Here is a 13,931-nt window from a genome sequence, read left to right on the forward strand (position 1 = left end):
GTAAAATGACTGAAGGATCATCTAAATGTACATATACTCTGGGTCAAATGAGATATATTTGGAGTCATATAAGAGGACTAAAAAGATCATCTACACGAACATATAATCAAGGTTTTGTAAAAGTTGTATTAGGATAATGTAAAATGAGCACAGGATCATCTAGATGCACATATATATAATTTGTTATTGAAAATGTATGAGGGGTCACCTTAGATGATCAGGAAGACTTGTAGATGCATGAACGTTTTAGTTATTATAAAACATTTATGAGGGGATATGTATAATGACCGGTGGATCATCTAGATGTAAATATATTCTTTTTCATTATGAAAAAATTATGAGGGGGTCACGTAAAATGAGCAGGGGTAATCTAGATTAACATATAAACGATTTTTTTATATAGATATTCTATATTTATTTGTAAAATATATAAGGGGATAATGTAAGATGACCAGGAGTCTTTGAGATGTAAATTAACTCTAGTTATCTGAAACACAGATGAGGAGATCAAGTAATGTCCATATGATTGTTTGCATGTAGAAATTTTCTGATTCTCAAAAGAAACATGTTTACTAAGATCACTTTTAAATGACCAAAATATCATAAAAACTTCTTTTGCTCTCGTTCTGATAGAATATATATGAGGGATCATGTTAGCTGACAGTCGGATCATCTACATTATCTAATGTACATGTACTGTGGTTCTTATAGAACATAATGTGTGATCCTAAATAATATGGTGCTATATCAGTCAAATATATTTCATATTTTTTAAAAAAATTAATAAGAAATATAAATATGAAAGTGGGCGGAGTTAAAACTCATATTTATTTTAAGGGACTTCTTTCGCCATTTTGTTTGAAAAATCTGATAAATACAAAACAATTTTTTGTTGAATTTTGCTTTGAAAACTATCTAGAATGATAGAAAATGGTCTAACTAAGAAAATTAATCCGAACACCAATATCTTTAATTCAGTTATTAACGCTGTACAGACGTTTAAAGAGTTGTTTACGTGACGTCACAATGTAGCGCCAAATATCGCCTGCAAAACAAGACGCAATAATATATTACTGCGCGCTGTACAATTGCAGTTGCGTAGCAAGCAATAGGGTTTGTAACCATTTTTCTTTGATATGATAATGAAATTAAATAAAAAGGTTATTTTTCGTTTTTCGTGAAATGTGGTATAATTTTTTCACTCAAACATGATAAAATGCCACATATTTTCACTTCGCCGTCCCGGCTCGTGAAAATATGTGGCATTTATCATGTTTCGTGAAAATACTCCATATTTCACTCAAACGAAAAAATATCCTCTTACTATATTTGAAAATATACGTTGTATAATTAAATTTTTTTTATTGTATAATGAAAAATATTTATTCGATAATTTGAATCTTGGATAGAATCACAGTTTTCTAACACTTAGCTTATTAAGCCCCGCCTGCCTATAAATTAAGCACGAATTTTGATAAAGCGTTATCATCCTTATGAAACTAGACTATGGTGTAGTGGAAATAATCAGTGTCACTGAGTGCCATTGGTAAATAGTACATATGCTTAATCCGCCTTATAAATATATACCTATGTCTAAAAATGGAAATATATTAAAGTCTTCAGGACATACAATTGTATAATAATGTTTTTTTCTTTTCATTCATATGCGTAATAATGTAACACTATATGAACTTATGTGAGGATATTATGTAAAATGACTGAAGGATCATCTAAATGTACATATACTCTGGTTCAAATGAGATATATTTGGAGTCATATAAGAGGACTAAAAGATCATCTACATGAACATATAATCAAGGTTTTGTAAAAGTTGTATTAGGATAATGTAAAATGAGCACAGGATCATCTAGATGCACATATATATAATTTGTTATTGAAAATGTATGAGGGGTCACCTTAGATGATCAGGAAGACTTGTAGATGCATGAACGTTTTAGTTATTATAAAACATTTATGAGGGGATATGTATAATGACCGGTGGATCATCTAGATGTAAATATATTCTTTTTCATTATGAAAAAATTATGAGGGGGTCACGTAAAATGAGCAGGGGGTAATCTAGATTAACATATAAACGATTTTTTTATATAGATATTCTATATTTATTTGTAAAATATATAGAGGGATCATGTAAGATGACCAGGAGTCTTTGAGATGTAAATTAACTCTAGTTATCTGAAACACAGATGAGGAGATCAAGTAATGTCCATATGATTGTTTGCATGTAGAAATTTTCTGATTCTCAAAAGAACATGTTTACTAAGATCACTTTAAATGACCAAAATATCATAAAAACTTCTTTTGCTCTCGTTCTGATAGAATATATATGAGGGGATCATGTTAGCTGACAGTCGGATCATCTACATTATCTAATGTACATGTACTGTGGTTCTTATAGAACATAATGTGTGATCCTAAATAATATGGTGCTATATCAGTCAAAATATATTTCATATTTTTTTAAAAAATTAATAAGAAATATATAATATGAAAGTGGGCGGAGTTAAAACTCATATTTATTTTAAGGGACTTCTTTCGCCATTTTGTTTTGAAAAATCTGATAAATACAAAACAATTTTTTGTTGAATTTTGCTTTGAAAACTATCTAGAATGATAGAAAATGGTCTAACTAAGAAAATTAATCCGAACACCAATATCTTTAATTCAGTTATTAACGCTGTACAGACGTTTAAGAGTTGTTTACGTGACGTCACAATGTAGCGCCAAATATCGCCTGCAAAACAAGACGCAATAATATATTACTGCGCGCTGTACAATTGCAGTTGCGTAGCAAGCAATAGGGTTTGTAACCATTTTTCTTTGATATGATAATGAAATTAAATAAAAAGGTTATTTTTTCGTTTTTCGTGAAATGTGGTATATTTTTTTCACTCAACATGATAAAATGCCACATATTTTCACTCGCCGTCCCGGCTCGTGAAAATATGTGGCATTTTATCATGTTTCTTGAAAATGTACTCCATATTTCACTCAAACGAAAAAATATCCTCTTACTATATTTGAAAATATACGTTGTATAATTAAATTTTTTTTATTGTATAATGAAAAATATTTATTCGATAATTTGAATCTTGGGATAGAATCACAGTTTTCTAACACTTAGCTTATTAAGCCCCGCCTGCCTATAAATTAAGCACGAATTTTGATAAAGCGTTATCATCCTTATGAAACTAGACTATGGTGTAGTGGAAATAATCAGTGTCACTGAGTGCCATTGGTAAATAGTACATATGCTTAATCCGCCTTATAAATATATACCTATGTCTAAAAATGGAAATATATTAAAGTCTTCAGGACATACAATTGTATAATAATGTTTTTTTCTTTTCATTCATATGCGTAATAATGTAACACCATATGAACTTATGTGAGGATATTATGTAAAATGACTGAAGGATCATCTAAATGTACATATACTCTGGGTCAAATGAGATATATTTGGAGTCATATAAGAGGACTAAAAGATCATCTACACGAACATATAATCAAGGTTTTGTAAAAGTTGTATTAGGATAATGTAAAATGAGCACAGGATCATCTAGATGCACATATATATAATTTGTTATTGAAAATGTATGAGGGGTCACCTTAGATGATCAGGAAGACTTGTAGATGCATGAACGTTTTAGTTATTATAAAACATTTATGAGGGGATATGTATAATGACCGGTGGATCATCTAGATGTAAATATATTCTTTTTCATTATGAAAAAATTATGAGGGGGTCACGTAAAATGAGCAGGGGGTAATCTAGATTAACATATAAACGATTTTTTATGTAGATATTCTATATTTATTTGTAAAATATATAAGGGGATCATGTAAGATGACCAGGAGTCTTTGAGATGTAAATTAACTCTAGTTATCTGAAACACAGATGAGGAGATCAAGTAATGTCCATATGATTGTTTGCATGTAGAAATTTTCTGATTCTCAAAAGAACATGTTTACTAAGATCACTTTAAATGACCAAAATATCATAAAAACTTCTTTTGCTCTCGTTCTGATAGAATATATATGAGGGGATCATGTTAGCTGACAGTCGGATCATCTACATTATCTAATGTACATGTACTGTGGTTCTTATAGAACATAATGTGTGATCCTAAATAATATGGTGCTATATCAGTCAAATATATTTCATATTTTTTAAAAATTAATAAGAAATATAAATATGAAAGTGGGCGGAGTTAAAACTCATATTTATTTTAAGGGACTTCTTTCGCCATTTTGTTTGAAAAATCTGATAAATACAAAACAATTTTTTGTTGAATTTTGCTTTGAAAACTATCTAGAATGATAGAAAATGGTCTAACTAAGAAAATTAATCCGAACACCAATATCTTTAATTCAGTTATTAACGCTGTACAGACGTTTAAAGAGTTGTTTACGTGACGTCACAATGTAGCGCCAAATATCGCCTGCAAAACAAGACGCAATAATATATTACTGCGCGCTGTACAATTGCAGTTGCGTAGCAAGCAATAGGGTTTGTAACCATTTTTCTTTGATATGATAATGAAATTAAATAAAAAGGTTATTTTTTCGTTTTTCGTGAAATGTGGTATATTTTTTCACTCAACATGATAAAATGCCACATATTTTCACTCGCCGTCCCGGCTCGTGAAAATATGTGGCATTTTATCATGTTTCGTGAAAATACTCCATATTTCACTCAAACGAAAAAATATCCTCTTACTATATTTGAAAATATACGTTGTATAATTAAATTTTTTTTATTGTATAATGAAAAATATTTATTCGATAATTTGAATCTTGGGATAGAATCACAGTTTTCTAACACTTAGCTTATTAAGCCCCGCCTGCCTATAAATTAAGCACGAATTTTGATAAAGCGTTATCATCCTTATGAAACTAGACTATGGTGTAGTGGAAATAATCAGTGTCACTGAGTGCCATTGGTAAATAGTACATATGCTTAATCCGCCTTATAAATATATACCTATGTCTAAAAATGGAAATATATTAAAGTCTTCAGGACATACAATTGTATAATAATGTTTTTTTCTTTTCATTCATATGCGTAATAATGTAACACTATATGAACTTATGTGAGGATATTATGTAAAATGACTGAAGGATCATCTAAATGTACATATACTCTGGTTCAAATGAGATATATTTGGAGTCATATAAGAGGACTAAAAGATCATCTACATGAACATATAATCAAGGTTTTGTAAAAGTTGTATTAGGATAATGTAAAATGAGCACAGGATCATCTAGATGCACATATATATAATTTGTTATTGAAAATGTATGAGGGGTCACCTTAGATGATCAGGAAGACTTGAAGATGCATGAACGTTTTAGTTATTATAAAACATTTATGAGGGGATATGTATAATGACCGGTGGATCATCTAGATGTAAATATATTCTTTTTCATTATGAAAAAATTATGAGGGGGTCACGTAAAATGAGCAGGGGGTAATCTAGATTAACATATAAACGATTTTTTTATGTAGATATTCTATATTTATTTGTAAAATATATAAGGGGATCATGTAAGATGACCAGGAGTCTTTGAGATGTAAATTAACTCTAGTTATCTGAAACACAGATGAGGAGATCAAGTAATGTCCATATGATTGTTTGCATGTAGAAATTTTCTGATTCTCAAAAGAACATGTTTACTAAGATCACTTTAAATGACCAAAATATCATAAAAACTTCTTTTGCTCTCGTTCTGATAGAATATATATGAGGGGATCATGTTAGCTGACAGTCGGATCATCTACATTATCTAATGTACATGTACTGTGGTTCTTATAGAACATAATGTGTGATCCTAAATAATAACCAAGGTTTTATTTACATATACATACTCAAGATTTTATGGATCAAACATAAGTGCATCACATATATACAAATTACTCTATTCATTATGGACCTTGTATGAGGGTATTATGTGACAAGACCGAAGACTATCTAGATGTACATATACACATGTACTCGTTTAGCGACCAGGGGATCATTTAGATAAACATATACTCTATTTGTAATGGAACATGTATGAGGAATTCATGTAATGGGACCAGGGTATGATGTATATGTACATATACTCTATTCATTATAGACTATGTACGATGGTATCATGTGAGATAACCTAGAGATTATCTAGATGTACATATACTCGTTATGCGACCAGGGGATCATTAAGATGAACATATACTCTATTTATGAGGGGATCACGTAAGAGTATAGTGTATATGTACATATACTCTATTCATTATGGAACTTGTATGAGGGGATCACGTATGAAGACTAGGAGATAATGTAGAATTACATATGCTCTATTCATTATGAAACATTTATGAAGAGATCATGTAAGATGGCCAAGGCATCATTTAGAAGGGGATCATGTTTATTACATATACTCTGTTTGTTATCGAACATGTATTATTTGATTACGTAAAACGACCAGGTGATCATTTAGATATACATATTAACTCTTTTTATCACGGAGCAGATATGTGGGGATCAAGGTTAAATGACAGGGTATCTAGATGAACATACGCCCTATCAATTAAGGAACTTGTAAAAGGGGGTCGCGTAAGACGACCAGGGGATCATATACATGTAGATGTATATATACTCTTATATAATATGGAGTATTAGGATCACGATAGACAATCAGGGAATCATGTCGATTACTCTCCTTTGCATCGGTCGAATGTTCCACTATCGCTCACGTTCTTGTAACGTAAGTGTATTTAGTGAGCTGCGAAGGGAGCGTACATGTCGATGTACATTTACTTTATTCATTATGGAGTATGTTTGAGAGGATCACGTTAGACTATCAGGGAGCCATTAGTGGTACATAGACTCTTTTTATTACGGAAAAGTAAATATCGGGATCAGGTTAAATAATCAAGGAATCTAGATGTATACTGACCATATTAATTATAAAACACGTATGAGGGAATCACGTAAGACGACCAAGGGATCATCTCCATGTACATCTATCTACGAAAACCTCGGAAATGAGTGCCCCACGAATAATTATGATTTTAGGGTACCGTGAAAATTGACCATTTGATCATCTTTATGTACATTTTCTCTTGCCCTTTAAAACATATATAAGGGAATTATAACTGATGTCAAAGGATTCATCTTTATAAACATATTCTAGTTCTTTTCTTTATGGTATATGTATAAAGGGATTACATAAGACAGCCAGGTGATCAAGTAGATATACTCTACTTATTGTTTAACTTGTATAAGGTGATCGCATAAGAGGACTAGGGTCCTCTAGATGTAAATATATTCTATTTATTTTGGAATATGCATGAGGTCATCATGTAAGATGACCAGGGGATCATGCGCTCTTTTTTTTTGAACAGATGTAAAGAGATCACGTAAGATATAGCTAGGAAACCTTCTAGATGTACATAAGCTCTATTTATTATGGGAACATGTAACTTGGGAACACTTAAAATGACCAAATTATCATAAAAATGTTTCTGTAATGTAGTTTTATAGAACATTTATGGGAGGATCACATAAGCTGATTAGGGTTCATTAAATGTACATATTCTTTAGATCTGTTCAAACATGTATGAATAGATCACATAAGATTTCTAGCGGATCATCTAAATGTACAAATACACAAAAATTAAATAAGGGAATTAGGTAAGATGACCAGGGGGTTATCTAGATGTACATGCTTAATTAATTTTAGAATTATGTACGAGAGGTTCATGGAAGACTCCAAGGTTGTTCATATACTTTAGTTCACATTGAACTTGTTTAGAGGATCATGTGAGGTGACCAGAGGATCATGCTCTTTTTTTATTCTTGAATATGTATGAATTGTTCATGCCTTCATAACTTTCATAACTTTAATTCTTAAGTAACATAAATAATTGAGGAGGATATATTTTTTTAGAGTTATCATCCAAAACCCACAACTTTATCTTTTTATCTTACCTAATCACCTCATACATGTTCATCTATCTAGATGGTCTTCTGCTCATCTTACGTATCCTCTCCTATATCTTATATTAAAAACTAGAGTTTATGTTCATGCAGATGATCTCTTGGTTCTCATATGTAATTCCACATATATTTTTCATATGAAAAAGAGTATTTGAACATTTAGATAATCCTTTAGTCATCTTACATGCTATCCTCACAAAGGTTCATATGGTGGTTAAATTATAAGCATTTGAAAAACCATTATTATACGATTGGTTGTCCTGAAAACTTTAAAATCTATTTCCTTTTTATAGACACACGCATATATTTATAAGGGGGATTAAGCATATGTACTATTTATTAGTGACATTCACAGTGACACTGATCATTTCCACTTTTAATCATGATGATAACGCTTTCGCGCTCAATTTATAGGAGGGGCCTAATATGCTTAGTGTTACAAAATTGTGATTCTAGATATTATGGTACAGAATATGAAATTAGAGTTATACAATTTAAATATTGGATATACGTAGACCAAAAAATAGATTTATTGAATTTTGCAACGTTTAACATGCCTTAGGCCTTGTAGATTTGGAAAAAAATGTTTTGTACCATAACTATTTAATAGAAAAAAAAATCAATTCCTTTGGCGGGACCAAATTTGCCCAAGGACTATAATTTGAACAACCTTGATTGAAGTCATTTAGACAATGTATCATGCCAAAAGTAGAAGCTCTAGCTATTTAATTGTAGATTTGTCATGCTTAAATTGAAAAGCTAGGAACAAGGCCAAAGGGGCCTTAAATGTCTGAATGGTTTCCGCTCATTTTCTTGAAAGCTGTTCATCACTTAGTCTTCATATTTCACATACTGATTAGCCATATGTAGAAGATGACTCCTAATAATTTAAGGGTCACTAGGTCAAACATCAATGTCACAGGGACCTTGAATGTTAGAATGGTACCCGCTTATTATCTTGAAAGCTTTTTATCACAAAGTCTTCATATTTCACATATCGAATGGTCATATATAGAAGATACCCTCTATTGGTTTTATGGTAACTCGGTCTTAGGTCAAGATCACAGGTGCCTGAAATGTCAGAATGGTTTCAGCTTAATATTTTGAAAACTATTTATAACAAAGTCTTGATATTTCACATATTGATTGGTCATATGTAGTAAAAGACCCCAATTTATATATTGCATTTACTTGTTCAAAAGTCAAGGCCACAGTGGTCTTAAATGTCAGAATGGTTTCCGCTCATTATCTTGAAAACTTTTAAATACAAAGTCTTCATTTTTCACATATTGTTGTTTATATGTAGTGAATGACCCCTATTGATATTGGGATCAATATGTCAAAGGTCAATATCACAGGGATTTAAATTCAAATTTTGTTGGAAGATAGATCTCATTCAGCAGAATTACAATGCAAAAGAACCGTAACTCTTCTTAGTCGTTTAGAGATATTGCACTTGTGAATTTTTTTAATTTGAATTTTGTCCGAGACATTACTGTAATAGGGAAAGGGGAATATTTTTACAAGAAACTTTGTAGGCATATAGATCTCATTTAGTAGAAGTGCAGTGAGAATGAACCGTAACTCTGACTTGCCTGATGTTGGAGTTATTGCTTTTTGTTTATTTCACACATTGAACTTTGTCCGGGACATATCTCTTAAACGACAAGGGGTATTAACAAGAACATATTTTGGTAAATAATTCTTATTGAGTAGCAGTGCAGTGCAAAAGAACGATAACTCTGCCTTGTTTACGTTTGGAGGTATTGCCCTTTGTTTATTTTTACACTTTAAACTTTGTCCGAGGACATAACTCTAAAACTACAAGAGGTATCAACAGTAATCATTGTAGGTAGATAGATCTCACTGAGAAGAAGTGCAGTGCAAAAGAACCATTACTCTACCTTCCCTTAATTTTGGGTTATTTTGGAGTTATCGTCCTTTGTTCATTTTTACACTTTAAACTTTGTCCGAGGCATAACTTGAGAACTATAAAAGGTATCAATTTCAAACTTTATAGGTATATAGATCTCACTGAATTGAATTGATATACAATGCAAGGAACCGTAACCCCCCTCCCCTAATTTTTAAGTTATTGCCCTTTGTTAATTTTTAAACGTTGATCATTGTCCGGGACATATCTCTAAATCCACAAGGAGTATTAACAAGAAACGTTATACGAAGATAGATCTGACTTGGTTCAAGTGCAATGCAAAAGAACAGCAACTCTGCTTTGCCTCATTTAGAGTTATTGCACTTTTTTACCATTTTGAATTTTGACCAGGAAATAAACCTAAAACTACAAGAGATGTCAACAAGAAACTTTGTAGGTAGATAGAGCTCATTTGGTAAAAACGCAATGCAAAAAAACCTTAACTCTGCCTTTCCTAATTTTGGAGTTTTTGCCCTTTGTTTATTTACACTTTGAACTTTGTCCTGGCCATAACTCTTAAGTAACAAGGGATATAAACACGAAAATTTGTAGGTAGATAAATCTCATCGAGTAGAAGTGCAGTGCTTAAGAACAATAACTTTGTCTCTTCTTTTTTGAAGGTTTTGCTCTTTGTCCATTTTTGTGCCCCCACTTTAGAGGGGGCATTTAGATTTACCCTTGTCCGTCCGTCCGTCCATCCGTCCGTCCGTTCTCTTTTGTGTCGCACGTGACTCAAAAAGTATTTGACTTAGAGTCATGAAACCTGACAGGAATGTTGATCAGCATGTGCACGTCTGGATTTGTTAAGTATTTATAGAGTTATTGCCCTTTACTTAGTAAACATTTGCAGTTTTCAACTTATATCGCATGTAACTCAAAAAGGATTTGACCTTGAGTCATGAAACTTTACAGAAATGTTGATCAGCAAGTGTAGTTGTGCATCATGGCATTTTTGTGTCAATTTATATAGTAATTTTAGAATTATTGCCCTTGACTTATTAAAATTTTGCAATTTTCAACGTGTGTCGCATGTAACTCAAAAAAAATTGACAAAGAGTCATGAATCTTTACATGAATGTTGATCAGCATGTGTAGTTGTGCACCTGGGTATTTCCGTGTGGATTAATTTAGTATTTTTAGAGTTTTTGGTTTTGACTTAGTAAAAATTTGCAATTTTCAACTTGTGTCGCATGTAACTCAAAAAGGATTTGACATAGAGTCATGATACCTTACGGGAATGTTGCTCAGCATAATGTAGTTGTGCATTTTGGGTTTCGCTTGTGGATTTATCCAGTATTTGTAGAGTTATTGCCCTTGACTTAGTAAAAACCGTTTCATAATGCTGTATTATTTGTTCCTTGAGTGCTTGAGTTAGAATCAACCAACTTTACAGGAATAATGATCAACATCACTAAATTACAGGAATAACGATCATCATCGCTGTGAAGCTATGCACCTGGGACTTTGACTGTGGATTTTTTTTCAGTTTTGTTAGAGTTATTGCCCTTGACTGACAGTAGTATAAATTTGCAATTTTCAACTTGTTCATGCATAGCTCAAAAAGTATTTGACTTGTAGGCCTGAAAGTTTACAAGAATGTTGGTCAGCATGTGTACTTATGCACCTAGGGGTTTGCTTGTGGATTTATTTAGTATTTGTAAAGTTCTTGCCATTTACTTACTAAAAGATTTTTAGTTTTCAACTTGTGGCACATGTATTCCAAAACATATTTGACCTAGAGTCATAAGATTGACAGAACAGTGGCGTGTGGGGGCACCCGTGTCTTTTGGACACATTTATAGTTTAACACTAAACTTTGTAAGAATCGTAACACTCCCTACCCTATTGTTTGAGTTATTGCGCGTTGTCACTTTAACACTTAGACTTTTGTCCTGGACATTTCTTCAGAACTATGAAAGGTATGAAATGTAAAATTATGTAGGTAGATAGATCTCACTGAGTAAAAGTGCAGAAATGGCAGAAAGAAATAGCGTATTGCCTTTGACAGAAGTCATGAACTTCAGATTCAAACTTTAGTTCTTATTAATGTAGAACAAATAATTCAAACATTTGAAAAAAATCTATGAAATACTGCATTCTCGTAATATGCATAATAATTAACTTGATACAATGTATTATGACAAGCGTGTGATTCGGCAATTGTGACGATTCCATTTTACATTTTGATTGGTAATATGTAGTAAATGACCCTTTTTATTTTAGGGTCACTTGTTTAAATGTCAAGGTCACAAGGACCTTAAATGTCAGAATCGTGTCCGCTTATTATCTTGAAAACTATTTCGACAAAGTATTTATATGTCATATATTAATTGCATATGTAGTAGATAACCTATATTGATTTTGTCGTGACTAGGTCAAACAGGAATGTCACAAGGGCCTTGAATGTTAGAAGGGTTTCCGCTCATTATCTTAAAAGCTATTTATCACAATGTCTTCATTTTTTACATATTGATTGGTCATATGTAGGTGATGAACCCGTTGAGTTAAGGGGAATTAAGTCATAGGTTAAGGTCACAGGTGCCTTAAATGTCAGAATGGTACATATTATATATTGATTGACCGTATGTAGTAAATGACTGACGAGGCCTTCAGAAGGACTTATTCTCTTACATCAATTATAATGACCATATTTATTCCTTTGCAGGTTAGCAAACAGTGTGTAGACATTATATCAAACATACCCGAAGAAAAAAGGGACATAGAGTATACCACAGTTATTTCATTCAGTATGCTTCTCGCATTATTTCACACAACATTCGATGTTTTCAATGATACTGAACGGGAGAGATTGTCTGATTATTTAAAGACAACCGCAGATTTGGAAAGCCAAGTATGCCCTGAGTTTGAAGTGTTCAATCAATATTTCAACAAAGAAAAACTGTAAGTTTATTCTTTGAAACATGACTTAATCACAACAACCTTTGAATTTGAAAATAACACATCCCCAGAGTTCCAGATATGAAAAAAAGACAGCGACTCTTTTTCCATTTGAAGTCATTCAATGCATCCGTAGAGAAGTCTCTCAATCACTGGGTTTTCTTTATAGGCGAGGGATCAGCTTTCTTCAAGATTTTACATTAATATCATATTGGGATCACTTCCCCGTCGTCTGACTGTCCATCCGCCCCAAATATTGTCCGGACTACTCCTCAAAAACTAGTGGTGCAATTTCATCAAAACCTTACATGAATGATCAGTACCATGTCTTTAAGTGCAAGTCTCTGGAATTTTCCGGTTCAATGATTTTTGTCAGAGTTATTGCTCTTTAATTATTATTATTTTTAAAGTTTGTCCGAACTACTACTCCTCTTATACCACCAATGCAATTTCAATGAATCTTTACAGGATTAACCTGTAGCTCAAGATTTTGCGCATATTACTCTAGTTTTTCGGTTGAATGATCTTTGGCCGAGTTATGGACCTTGAATGAAAGATGTTTTTGGTATGTTGCCAGAAGCTTGTCCGTACTTCTCAGAAACTACTGGTGTTTTACAGGAATGATCAGTATCAAATCTGATTGTGCATATCATCAGCTCTTTATGGTTCAATGTTTTTTTCGGAGTTATGGCTCATTAGTTATTTTACTGTTACAGATTGTCTAAAGCTACTCTTCTTATACCACTAATACAATTTCAATAAAACTTAACAGGATTAATCGGTAGGTCAAATACTTGCGCTTGGCTCGGATAATATTTTGGCCGAGTTGTGGACATTGAATAAAAAAAATGTGTGTTTTTGTGTTGCCAGATACACAGGTGCTTGTCTGGACTACTCCTCAAAAAGCACTGGTGCAATTACATCAATATTTACAGGAATGATCAATACTATGTCTTGTTGTGCATATCATCGACATTTGTTTTTGTTTCATTGACTTTTGGCCCTTAAATGACTTGCCCGATATCACTATTGAAATTTTATTGAAACTTTAAAGGATTGATTGGTAGCTCAAGTACTTGTCCATATTACACGGATTT

The 13,931-nt window shown here is 32.3% G+C and overlaps 1 protein-coding gene across 1 annotated transcript in view; it reads left to right on the forward strand.

The window, feature by feature from the left end:
• Positions 1-13,931, forward strand: part of LOC132726056 (uncharacterized) — an 80,053-nt gene that overhangs the window by 43,592 nt on the left and 22,530 nt on the right. The window contains exon 5 of the mRNA XM_060711303.1: positions 12,602-12,837. Coding sequence (XP_060567286.1) covers positions 12,602-12,837 — 236 coding nt within the window. The remainder of the gene's footprint in view (positions 1-12,601; positions 12,838-13,931) is intronic.

Source organism: Ruditapes philippinarum, unplaced genomic scaffold, assembly GCF_026571515.1.
Source record: "Ruditapes philippinarum isolate M1 unplaced genomic scaffold, ASM2657151v2 ctg364_1_1_1_1, whole genome shotgun sequence".
Taxonomy (NCBI): Eukaryota; Metazoa; Mollusca; class Bivalvia; order Venerida; family Veneridae; genus Ruditapes; species Ruditapes philippinarum.